Source organism: Episyrphus balteatus, chromosome 2 (genome assembly GCF_945859705.1).
Source record: "Episyrphus balteatus chromosome 2, idEpiBalt1.1, whole genome shotgun sequence".
Classification (NCBI taxonomy): Eukaryota; Metazoa; Arthropoda; class Insecta; order Diptera; family Syrphidae; genus Episyrphus; species Episyrphus balteatus.
In genome coordinates this window covers 67,265,871-67,276,757 of record NC_079135.1, presented here as the reverse complement: position 1 = coordinate 67,276,757, position 10,887 = coordinate 67,265,871, and the positions used below count along the sequence as shown (strand labels likewise).

At 29.2% G+C, this 10,887-nt stretch overlaps 2 protein-coding genes across 3 annotated transcripts in view; one reads left to right on the top strand and one right to left on the bottom strand.

Annotated features, from left to right (window-relative positions):
* Positions 1-550: 550 nt before the first annotated feature.
* On the bottom strand, positions 551-3,578 carry LOC129911711 (vanin-like protein 2). 2 transcript variants are annotated; one of them, XM_055989584.1, is made up of 4 exons: positions 3,466-3,578; positions 1,596-2,244; positions 840-1,539; positions 551-782 (listed from the first exon to the last, which is right to left on the bottom strand). In XM_055989584.1, the coding sequence occupies exons 1-4, from the start codon at positions 3,523-3,525 to the stop codon at positions 605-607; spliced, it is 1,587 nt and encodes a 528-aa protein (XP_055845559.1). In that variant the 5' UTR covers positions 3,526-3,578; the 3' UTR covers positions 551-604. The 2 variants fall into 2 exon arrangements, with proteins under 2 accessions (XP_055845559.1, XP_055845560.1); XM_055989585.1 differs by lacking the exon at positions 3,466-3,578 and adding an exon at positions 2,455-2,562.
* A 3,728-nt stretch (positions 3,579-7,306) lies between these two features.
* LOC129911653 (voltage-dependent T-type calcium channel subunit alpha-1H) overlaps positions 7,307-10,887 on the top strand; it is a 228,411-nt gene continuing 224,830 nt past the window's right edge. The window contains exons 1-2 of the mRNA XM_055989517.1: positions 7,307-7,600; positions 7,800-8,959. The gene's annotated coding sequence lies outside the window, so the exon portion shown is untranslated. The remainder of the gene's footprint in view (positions 7,601-7,799; positions 8,960-10,887) is intronic.

The following is a 10,887-nucleotide window of genomic DNA, read 5'->3' as shown; positions in this document are numbered from 1 at the left end:
GACTTAAGCTTTTCTAATACCCTTATTTCAGATTTGAAAAAATCAGCCTCCCTATATTTCGTTTCTTAAAATGCCTGTTTTATTTACTAACTTTCCTGTACTTAGACTACAGTTTTCAGATCAATAACTATCGACTCATACATCGCATGACTTTCAAAAATATACCAAATTATTGGAAATTTGATGGTCTATAACTTGTACTGTATATAAAATTATGTTACTATTACCGAGAATGATAAAATCTTAAAAAAAAGGAAACAAAATAAATTAAAACAACATAACCTCAAAACTATTGCCCGCTCAGAAAAATTATGCATTAGAAAGAAAAAGATAATTAAATTTTCAAGAACTTTGGTCTGATAACCATTTCTCTAGGATAAATAGTTTTGGAGATATAGAGCGATTCGCGTTTTCCAAAATGGCGGATTTCGCCAGGGGGGTGGCGTCCCGAAAACCAGGACTTAAGCTTTTCTAATGCCCCTCTTTCAGATTTGAAAAATTCAGCCGTCCTATATTTCGTTCCACGAAAAAGTCTATCTTTCCTGTACTATTACAGCTGACCATGTTTTTTTTCAGTTTACCGGCATTTTATCTTCAATTTAATTTACCAACGCCAACGTTTAAATTCCATTATAAATAATAATAAACACAGTGCTATGAGAGTGTTAGATACTAAACCTAAGGAAGCCGAGGATCTTTCACCAAAGAAATTAACATAAATTCCGAATTGAATTAGGTCATCTTTAGGAGTCAGAAGCTCAAAGCGTGCGTTCGTTTTTGATCTGAAACGAATAGGAATAATTTTTATCAAATTCTCTTTTCAAAATCATAAGTCTTACCCAATGTCCGTTATATTAAATTGAAAACTGTTCACTGGCAAAGGCATAAGACTGTCATCTACGCTATTCGGCATAATTAAACCATTTTCGGTTTTGGTAAAGTTTGCTTCAATCAAAATATGATCAAATCTTAGATCTGGACTAACTATTACATCTTCGTCAAAGGCTAAAGCACATCCCTGTATTGTATTGTTGATACAAGCCAGAATTGAGCAAACAGACCAACCCAAAGGCTTTATACCTTCATAAATCCGATCTCCATCAAACACTGCCAAACGGTATTGGTATGATCTGGAATTTGCAATGGGGGTCAATATTGTGGTTTTGTAATGGAAATGACAGCATAAATCTTTATGACAGAGGTTGTCATGGTTGGCCGATTTATTTAATGGAGAACTTGTGAAAGTATCGAGTTGTGGGTCCCGTTTTACAAGTAGATTTTTCATGTAGCTTGTTATTGTTCGCTTTTTTCGGATTTGAAGTTGTTTCACTGGTACTGATTCTGATTCTTTAAAACCTTTCTTAGGGACTTTAGCAACATACAATTTTCGTTCTGGAGAGCTTTTCATAACGGAGACAATAGCACCATTTCGGCCAGCATAGATACCTGATCCAGTACTACCAACTGACGGATTACTGGCACCCGCTGCTAGAAGATTCACATCGTATGAGTAAGCCCATGATTGCTGATACTGAACCGCTGAAAAATAAAATTTTCAAACAAATTTCAAGCACCCACTTTAATAATTTGATTACCTGTTAAAAATGGAAGTTCTGAAAACCACATTGTTGTAAAAACAAAGTCAGTAATTTTTGATTTTACCAGTTCTGTAGTTGGCGTATAAAACAGCATGTCAAAGCATATAAAGTGGCCAAATTTTACACCGAAATCGGTGCTAAATTCTCCGTACTCTGAATTCAAGGTAACATTATAGGGTTCGAAATATAAATTAAATTTCCGATAACGAGATATTACTGTTCCATTCCGATCAAATACCACATTCGTATTGAAGATATTTAGTCCATCATTTGAGCAAGGTCGTGGATCATTTTTAGCTGCTTGAGTTTCCTTTGTGCAGTTTTCTTTTTCAATTAAATTAACGACTATGTATTTTTGTGAAATTTGAGCTTGACATGATAGCTTTTGCAAAAAATGAGCATATTGAGATTGTTTACAAGGAACAATATTACTTGTTGGATCAGGAACAAATGTGGATTGCAGCACGCTGTTTAAAGTTCCTTCTGGAAAGGCTATTATATCAGTTTCAGCTGCCTCTTGTGATGCGATTATTTCAAGGTATGCAGCCAAGTTATTATTAACTTGCTGTGAAGCATCGAAGGTACTTGAAGCTGTTTTAAATTCAACTACACCTGCTGTGTAGAAGGGTGATGATGGAGTTGAAGTCTGTTGAATAAAAAAAGCATTAAAAATAATAGATAAATAGTAATAAATAGAATAAAAAAAAAGATTTGTAATTCAAAATGGGTTAAAAGGTTTTTAAAGTTTGTATCTGAATTCCAAAAACGCTGAATTTTATTTATTTATTTGTTAAAATACATAAATAGGTAGACTTCTCCGTGGACACTTTTTTGAGTGGGTAGATCAGATACGAACCGAATTAAAGAAAGATTTGAAAGCCATCCCAGAAAAGTATTCAAGATTTGAAGAAAATGTTGGCTAGGTGCTAGCTTTTAAGAGAATAAAGGCTTGTTGTAGAATGAAGAGAAATATACCTATATAAAAAACATTTAAACTTCATTTTGACTAAAAATAAAATATATTTGAAAATTTATCTTTTACAAAAAAAAAGTTTTAATATTTTAAGCTAAGCGTAACTACTTGCGATCTGTTTGTGTATTTGCAAAATATTTGCTATTTCAGTTCCGGAAAGTTTTTCGCAACATTCGCTAATATAATGTGTAGGTATGTATTAAATTATTTTGAAGGTCACGATTTAGATCTTTGATAAAATCCTGGATAAGATAGGGTAATTTTCAAAATTGAAATTAATATGGAAATAAATTCTGAAAGCAACTCAAAATAACTTTTTCAGCATTAAACTGTCATTCGATTTGAATTTTCTGAATGGTATACAATGCAATTCTTCATTTTTCGTGAAGAAATTTAACCAGCAGTCCAATCCCGACCGTGATACTTAGAGATTTCTTCCGTAAGGAACTGTTAAATACCTTCGACGAAGAACCCATCCGATTCTACGTTGACACCTTGAGTCAGACCCCCACAAACACCGACACCATTATTATGTCAATGAACCTGATTCACAAAACAAAAACAACACACATCGACAATTTCATGAAAATTTGTTTAAAAATGTTAACAAGCTCCACCCCTTCTGTGCCAAAATAATTATAATCTAGCCATTGTGAACTTTAAGATAAGGTATTAACGATCATTTAAAAATGTAAACAATTTAGGCCCTTGTGTTCCAAAATATTTATAATCTAGCCATTGTATAGGTACTTTAAGATAACTCGCATTAAGCGAATTAAAAGAATAATTGTTAAAAAAATGGTTTAAAGTGACATTTGCCGAAACCTTTTAATTATCACCATTATTTATGGAAACTTAATTTTTTCTTTTATTTTTTATCAAATAGTAGCAAACCTGGCTGGTGTCAACAGCTAACGCCACAACAAGGAGCACAATAAGTTCTTTTGTGATCATGTTAACCGATTCACTAAGAAACTACAACTGAAATAATTAATTAATTTTGTTTCTTTAAGTTTTTTTTTATCAGATAAAACATGAAGTATTTTATCTTAACTATTTTAATATATGGGTAGTGAAATTATAAACCTACAATTGAGAAAGCGCAACACAATCGTAAATAGTAAATCTTTTCTTTCGCTTCTATAAAAAGTAAATTATATTTGCTGGCGCTATACTTCTCACTAGCGATTGCCTTATTTTTAATCAAGCTGATAACCAGGGAACGGATTTTTCTAACTTTGTCTTTTTTCTGAGTTATCGTAAGAAAGTATGGACTTTATTCAAACAAACAAGGAAGATTGAGCAGGTACTTTTCTTTTCTAAATTAAAATTTAATTTTTTTTTTTTTTTTTGAAAAAATTACATAACATTGTAACGATGAATTTCTGAACTACTTTTAAGATAAATGTCTGAACACACTACCTACTACACCAAAGGTAGAAATGTGAACTCACCTTTAATAATTAAGAAACTACCTACCCTCTGAACACATCCCAAAATATCCCACTAGACTGGAAGTATGAAGCGCCCGCCCCCTCCTGGAAAGGAAGTTTCGAGAAGCAAAGACGAGAACCTTCGAAGACATTCTCGAATCTCGAAATTCCGGTATAAAACGGCAGCGTAGACACCGACCGGACATAGTTTGATTTTAAAAGTGAAAGAGTACAGTACAAAGTAAAACAAAGTGTTGGATATTGTTAGTAGTAAATAAAGTGATTTAAAAGCGTGTTTCTTTGAGCGAATAATAAAAGTAAATTGAGTTGAAATAAAGTGTGTTTTTATTTGAACGGAAAATAAGTGCAGATTAAATAAATCCAAATAAGTTTTATTGTGAACCCGGAATAAAACGTTACAATATTTAAAATAAAATAATTTTTGTTTTAAATGACTTACGATTTTTAGTTTTTTTTTTCCAAAAAATTCATCTTAGCCCTGATTTTTGAATCGTCAGTTAGACTATCAGCAGAATAATGTCAGTACAAAAAAAAGTTTATTCGTAAGAATAAGCCTCAACTTGGGTTTATCTGGCTAATGAAAAATTGGCACTTAATCAAATTACTTTTGTAGGTACTTGTTTTGCCACTCAAATTCATTTAAGATGTTGTTTTTTGTCTCTCAAGGACGAAATTTTATTTTTTTTTTATTTTCGTTCCCTAGGCTCGTTATAGATATCTAAAAAGATTTAAAACTTTAAGCAGCTTGAACTCTAAGAGCAATTTCGTACCACCAGCAATGTAAACGATATAATTTAGCACAATCAAACCTACCATATCTAAATTTCAAACTTATAGTCAAACGATTACTGTAGGTATGTGATCTCATCTGTTATAAAGGACGGTATAAGAAATCATACGATTCAGATGTAAAAGTTTGATTACTTTTTAAAAAATATTTTAACATGATAGACAGCACGTATTGGTTTATTATTTATTGTCTATAATTAACTTACATTTAAATCTTGTACCCGAGCTCATATTTAAAGGTATTTCATTTTTATAATTCGCAAGTTTATCTAAATCTGATTTGAGATTTCAATAAAACATAAAAATAAAAATAAAAACAAAGAAAAAAGTTTATTAACCTTTATGCTTATCAGGTATTTGTTAGTAAAAAATCCTAAAAAAAGAGAATATTTTCTGAATGAAATTTATATGATATCATAAAATATTTACTATCGTGTTTGTATGTATGCATTAGATAAATTTGTGTCGATGAGAGTTTTATTAGTGATATTTGTTTGAAGTTTATACTGCAGTAAGTTACTAGTCTTAAGTAATTTTCTTTAATGAAGAAATTCGTTGAACAATACTAATTATACACTTGTTATAGATTAAAATATCAAAATATATTCAGGCGGCTACCTATAACGTTTTGGTAGGGTTTGTCAATTTTGAAACAACTTTGGGTTTTTTTCAAGATATGAATAGAGTGGCCAACTACTTATTCGTATTTAAGAGATGGAACCCGAAAATGTTAAATGAGAGATGGTCTCAACTTAAATTTTTAATTTTTAACACTTTTCAACACGATATCAAGACAAAAGAGAAGTATTAAAATAAATACAATAAATTAACCGAATAAAAAAAAAGTCTTCATGAGCTAACATTTTAAATTTTGCATTTTGTATTTTTGTTTTCTTTTTTTTATAGATATCTGTCTAAATAAAATTCACGACTGGGTCATACGTACTTTCTCTGATGTAATAAGTTCCTTAAAATATAAAAGCTTTTTAAAAACTCATACATAAATGATTTTTTTAAATGAAATTAGATTTAGCCCTGGGGTCGAATTACGGCATACGTTCGTTAACGAATGGCTGCTATGTGTCCCTATCATTTTCTAATAATTAAATAGAGAAAGAAATAGTCAAAATGTTAACGTATGATCGTAATCGTGTGCAGTAATTCGACCCCTGATTTTTCAATCGTCAGTTAGACTATCAGAGGAATAAATGTCAATATAAAAAAAACTTTTATTCCTAGGAATAACCTCTAACTGAAGTTTATCTGACTATTGAAAAATTGGCCATTAATGAAATAAAAAAAAAATGGTTTATGTAACTTAAAAAAAATCTCTTATAATGCAATTTAACAAAAAATATATATTAAATATGTATGTATATATTTTAGATAACAATTTAAAAAAAAAATTTAAAAAAAAAAATAATGGTCATATATGTACATATATGGCAAGTACCTACCGATAATTTTGGGTTTACAAAAATTATTTCAATTTTACCTTTAGAAAAAAAATTTGAATTTCATATGTGAATTTGATTTGCAAAGGGCTGAAATTGATTTAAAAATGATTGAATTTAATTTAGAAAATACTGATTTAATTTTTCAAAATGAACAATTTACAAAAGGGGTGATCTTAATGTTAAAATCTTCTTTCACGAAATACAACAATGAGTAAGAACAGGTTTATTTATGCAAAATAATTTAAGTAAAAATAAAATTTATCAATGAATTTGCTTTTAAAAAAACTTTGATTTTGCTTTAATAAAAAAAAAAAAAAAATAACTTGGAAACTCCAAATTAAATAAAAAAAATACAAAATTTACAATGATTTCATTCAAAATTGTATGATTTTAATATGCGCTTATCATTTTTAAGTCAAATACTATATCAGTAATAGTTTTTCACCCCTGAAACTCCATAAAAATCACAAACACCTCAGTAAAAACAGCTCCTTGCTAAATTTTCTCTGTCTCATATCATAACTTACCTTAGTTGTCCCATACTTCATAGTCCCACATTATCCATCCATAAAATACGTTTTCTCTCTATTCTCTCTCTCTCTCTCTCTCTCTCTCTGTTTTCACCTGTTTTCATATTTTCTCCAAACCAACAAAAAAAAAAAAGAAAAATCAAAATAATCTCCCAACGGAATAGCGCATGGAAATTTTCATCTGTTGCTCGGATTGTTTTGCTTCCTTAAATAAACAAAATCTCTCCCATTCATTGTTCAACAATTTTACGTATACACCGTTATAAATATACTCATCCATGCTGTTGCCACTCTCATTCCTCAACTCTCATGGAAATTCCAGTATTGAGTACGCGTCCGCGCAAAACAATAAAAATTCCTATTTTCCCCGTATTCACATAAAAATATATCTCATTATAAATTCTGTGGGAAATTTACCTGCTCCCCAATCGACCCCGATGTATCTACATCTCTGGGCCTAGGCCTCTTACCCTGTATGCCGATAAATCCAAGGGAATACAAGTTCCTCAATTTTAGTAGGCTCTCAGCCTCCGAGCGGATAACAAAAGTTTTCTTCCATAAAAAATCTTGCGAAATTTTTTTTGCGAATACAATTTTTTTCTTTCATAAAAAATTCAATTTTTGCTAAAATTAGAATTAGTTTCACAAATTTTTTTAAATTTAAGCTTCAAACTTAATTTAAACAAAAAAAAAAAAAAATACTATCGTGCCAAAATTGTACTCAATATATTCTTGAAAGGAAAAGTTGTACATATAGATCGGGTATAAAATATTCACACAAAGTGGGATATGAATCTGGGTATGAAAAAAAACCAGAATCGATTCGTGAGCCTTAAAGGTTTAAAGTGAACCTCGGGCTTGAAAAAGTGCAAGATTTCGTGTTTTCACTATTATTTTTGTTTTTTGAAAAATATATTTTTTTGAAAAAGAAAACGAAAAAAAATCTAAATACTTGAATATTTTTTTCTATTTTTCTCAAAAATCAAATTGTTTAACAGAATGAAAAGTGTAAATGATGGCGGCAAGGAAAAGTTTAAATAACTTCCCCGAAAACCGTTGAATGTAAACATTAAATGTTTTTCGAAAGATACAAAAAAAAAAAAAAAAAAAAATAGATTAAATAAATAAAAAAAAAAACTAAATTACTTAGCCTTCTGGCATTGCTGAAACATCTTCACTTTGCAGCCTGGATGTTTTTTTTGTGTTTCATAAAAGTTGAGATAAAAAAAACTCACACATTTCACTTGTGCAAATTTTAATTAGTGCTCCTCTTAGTTCCAGCCACAGCCACTACGGATGAATGTGAGATTCATGTTTTGTGTTCGGTTTGTGTTGTTTTAAATTTTCAAGGATTTATCCTTTTTTTCGAGTGGAAAGTCGAAAAAGTTTTTCAACTGGGATTCATACATACATAGCTAACTGTTGTAGTATAGAAAAGCAAATGTTAATTCTGTGAACAAATTTTGAAATGTTTTTGCACCTTTGGAAAATGCAACACTGGCTATCTAAATAAAAGAATAAAAAAAAATCAAGTCATAGTGCAGGGCAGAAAAGTGAATAACTAAACAAAAAGAAATAAAAAAAAAGAAAAAAATATCTTTTGGATTCGTTTTCTGTGCGCTTCATTGTGGAAATTTGTGTATTTCGTGCATTTTGTTTTAATACGCCGCTGTTCGGGATAAATATTTAGATTTGTATTAAAAATGTAGATTTACCTATATATTGGCATTATTTCTGTTTATTATATAGAGAAACATGAAAAAGAGATTAAGAGCTAATTTTCCGCGCGAGCTTGTATCTGTTGGTGAATAATTTTTATTTTTCCAGTACTTAATAAAAAATTTTTTTTTTTGATCGTGTTATAGTGTTATAAAATTAACAACAAAAAAAAACTACATAGGCATACCGACCCATTTGAAAAAAGTGTTGTTATTTTAAATCTTTTTCATTGACCTTTTTTCTTCAATCTATATAGACATCATGTGTTTGTTAATAAAATTATTTGGTGTTGTAGCAATTAAAACGATGTTATTATAAAGATGTCGATATAAATATGTATAGTTAAGTAAAGGTTGTGAATGGTTTGGATATTTTTGGACGTGTAACACACTAGTTGTGGAAGGAAAAGAACGAATATAAAGAGCTTGATATATAAAAGGTAATGTTATTTTTAATGAAATTATTTTTGTTTTAAAGTTTTTGTTATTAATTTTGATTCACATTTTTAAAATATTGGAAATTTAAGTAGTTAAATGAGAAAACAGTTTACTTAAATTCAACCAAATTCTGTATAATGCGTGACCTCTATTAAAAGTTTTTAATTCATATCGATTTCGATAGTAGTTATATGTTTTTTTCATTTTCTTTTCTTTGGCAATTTATAAAAAATAAATTAACCTGGATTCTGTTTTCATCTCATCCATTTTATGCGTGGTTGATTATTATTACTACACATCAATTGAACAGATTCCCCATGTTTTAAAACTGAAAAAAAAAAAAAAAATAATAATCTTTATGTTCAATATTTAGCTAAGCAAAATATAAATATTTAATACAAAATGAGTTCCATTGCGTTTTTTGCTTGTGATTTTTATTAAATTAAGACCCTTAAACTTAATAGTATTGATAGAGTCAGTGATCAGCTAAAATGTAGGGTTTTAATCAAAAATTAAATTTAATGGGTCACTGTGGTGGATGTGTAATATATTTTTTTATGCAAATCTGATGTTGTTTTATGCTTGAGTAATTAATCAGTCGAGTTTACCTTTGCCTTTATTTTCTGAACTTTCACATAGTTTGATTTTCAAATGCTATGAAGCTCTTAAGAGCTATCTTAGAGTTTGTAAAAAAAATGAGCATTGAATTTTTTTTGTATAAAAAACAATTTTTGTAGTCTTTTTTTGAAATAATTTTTTTTCTCTGCTTCTTCGTTGTTCGAAAGGGCGAAAAGTTTGATCGAATTTTGCACCAGTTTTAATTCACGATAGCGAAATATATTTTTTTCAAATATAAATTCAATGGCGCAAAATTTAAAACGATTTAGTAAATACTAAAGCCATTTTAGTAAGTTACTGATTTTTAACTTAGTAAAATACTAAAATGGCAATTAACTAAATCGTTTAAAATTTTGCGTCAATATTTTTAGTTTCAAAATAATTTATAGTAAATTGAAATTTTTTAAGGAATCGTTTGTCGAAACAAAGTGGTTATTCCAAGCCCTCGTCTCCACACTCAATAAAAAAAAAAGCGTTTTTGGACTCTGTCAGTTGTACTGGCGCAGAAAAAACGTTCGCCATGAGTAATTTTTGTAATTATGGAAACAAAGGCGTCCGAATTAGAAACATTTGAAGTGGTTACAAATTTTAAAATTTGACTTGTTAAATGTCGACTTTAAATTTAATAGAGTGTGGGTAAATTGGACCTTAAAATCTTGAATGTTTTTTTTTCTGTATATTTCATTTGAGTTTAATTCAAGTTAATTTTATTTGTCGCTGTGGTTGGACCGTTTGATTTATGAAAATCGTCACATTTACTTTCTTATTAAATATGATATTTTAATATTTAAGGCTTTGTTTAAAAAATTATAAGGTGAAGGTCACTGAAAAAATAATTATACGATAATATTTTGATTTGAAATTTTTGTAACGTAAGCTAGATACCAAATGCTACACATACACAAGCTATCAATGTTGAACGCTTTTGTATTTGAAAAGAGTTTATAGTGTATTAATTTTTTAAATCGAAGAATTTTGAAGGATTTCGTAAGCAAAAATCCAAAAAACCAAATTCACGCTGAATAACTCAATTTAGAATTTGGTTGCGCATCTAGAACGCTACTCTTGAAGAACTAGTTTTTGAAAACTCCAGCTAATAGCTTTTTAAGTTAACAATGATTAACATTTATCACAAAGTCTTAGCTATAAAATTTCATCTTTTATATCTTACCAAACAGAAAAGTTGCAAAAATGAGAAAGAGAAACAAAATACTATGCGATGAAAAATATTGAAAAAGATAAAATGTATATTTTTCGAAGAATAAAAGTTTTAGTAAGAAAATTGATACTCTCACAGCTTATAATAGGATAC

Coding starts and splice junctions, on each gene's coding strand:
- LOC129911711 (XM_055989584.1), bottom strand. CDS start 3,525: ATGATCACAAAAGAACTTATTGTGCTCCTTGTTGTGGCGTTAGCTGTT. Junction 2,245..3,465: donor TAGCTGTTGACACCAGCCAG/GTTTGCTACTAT, acceptor TTTATTCAACAG/ACTTCAACTCCATCATCACC. Junction 783..839: donor TTTAATATAACGGACATTGG/GTAAGACTTATG, acceptor TATTCGTTTCAG/ATCAAAAACGAACGCACGCT.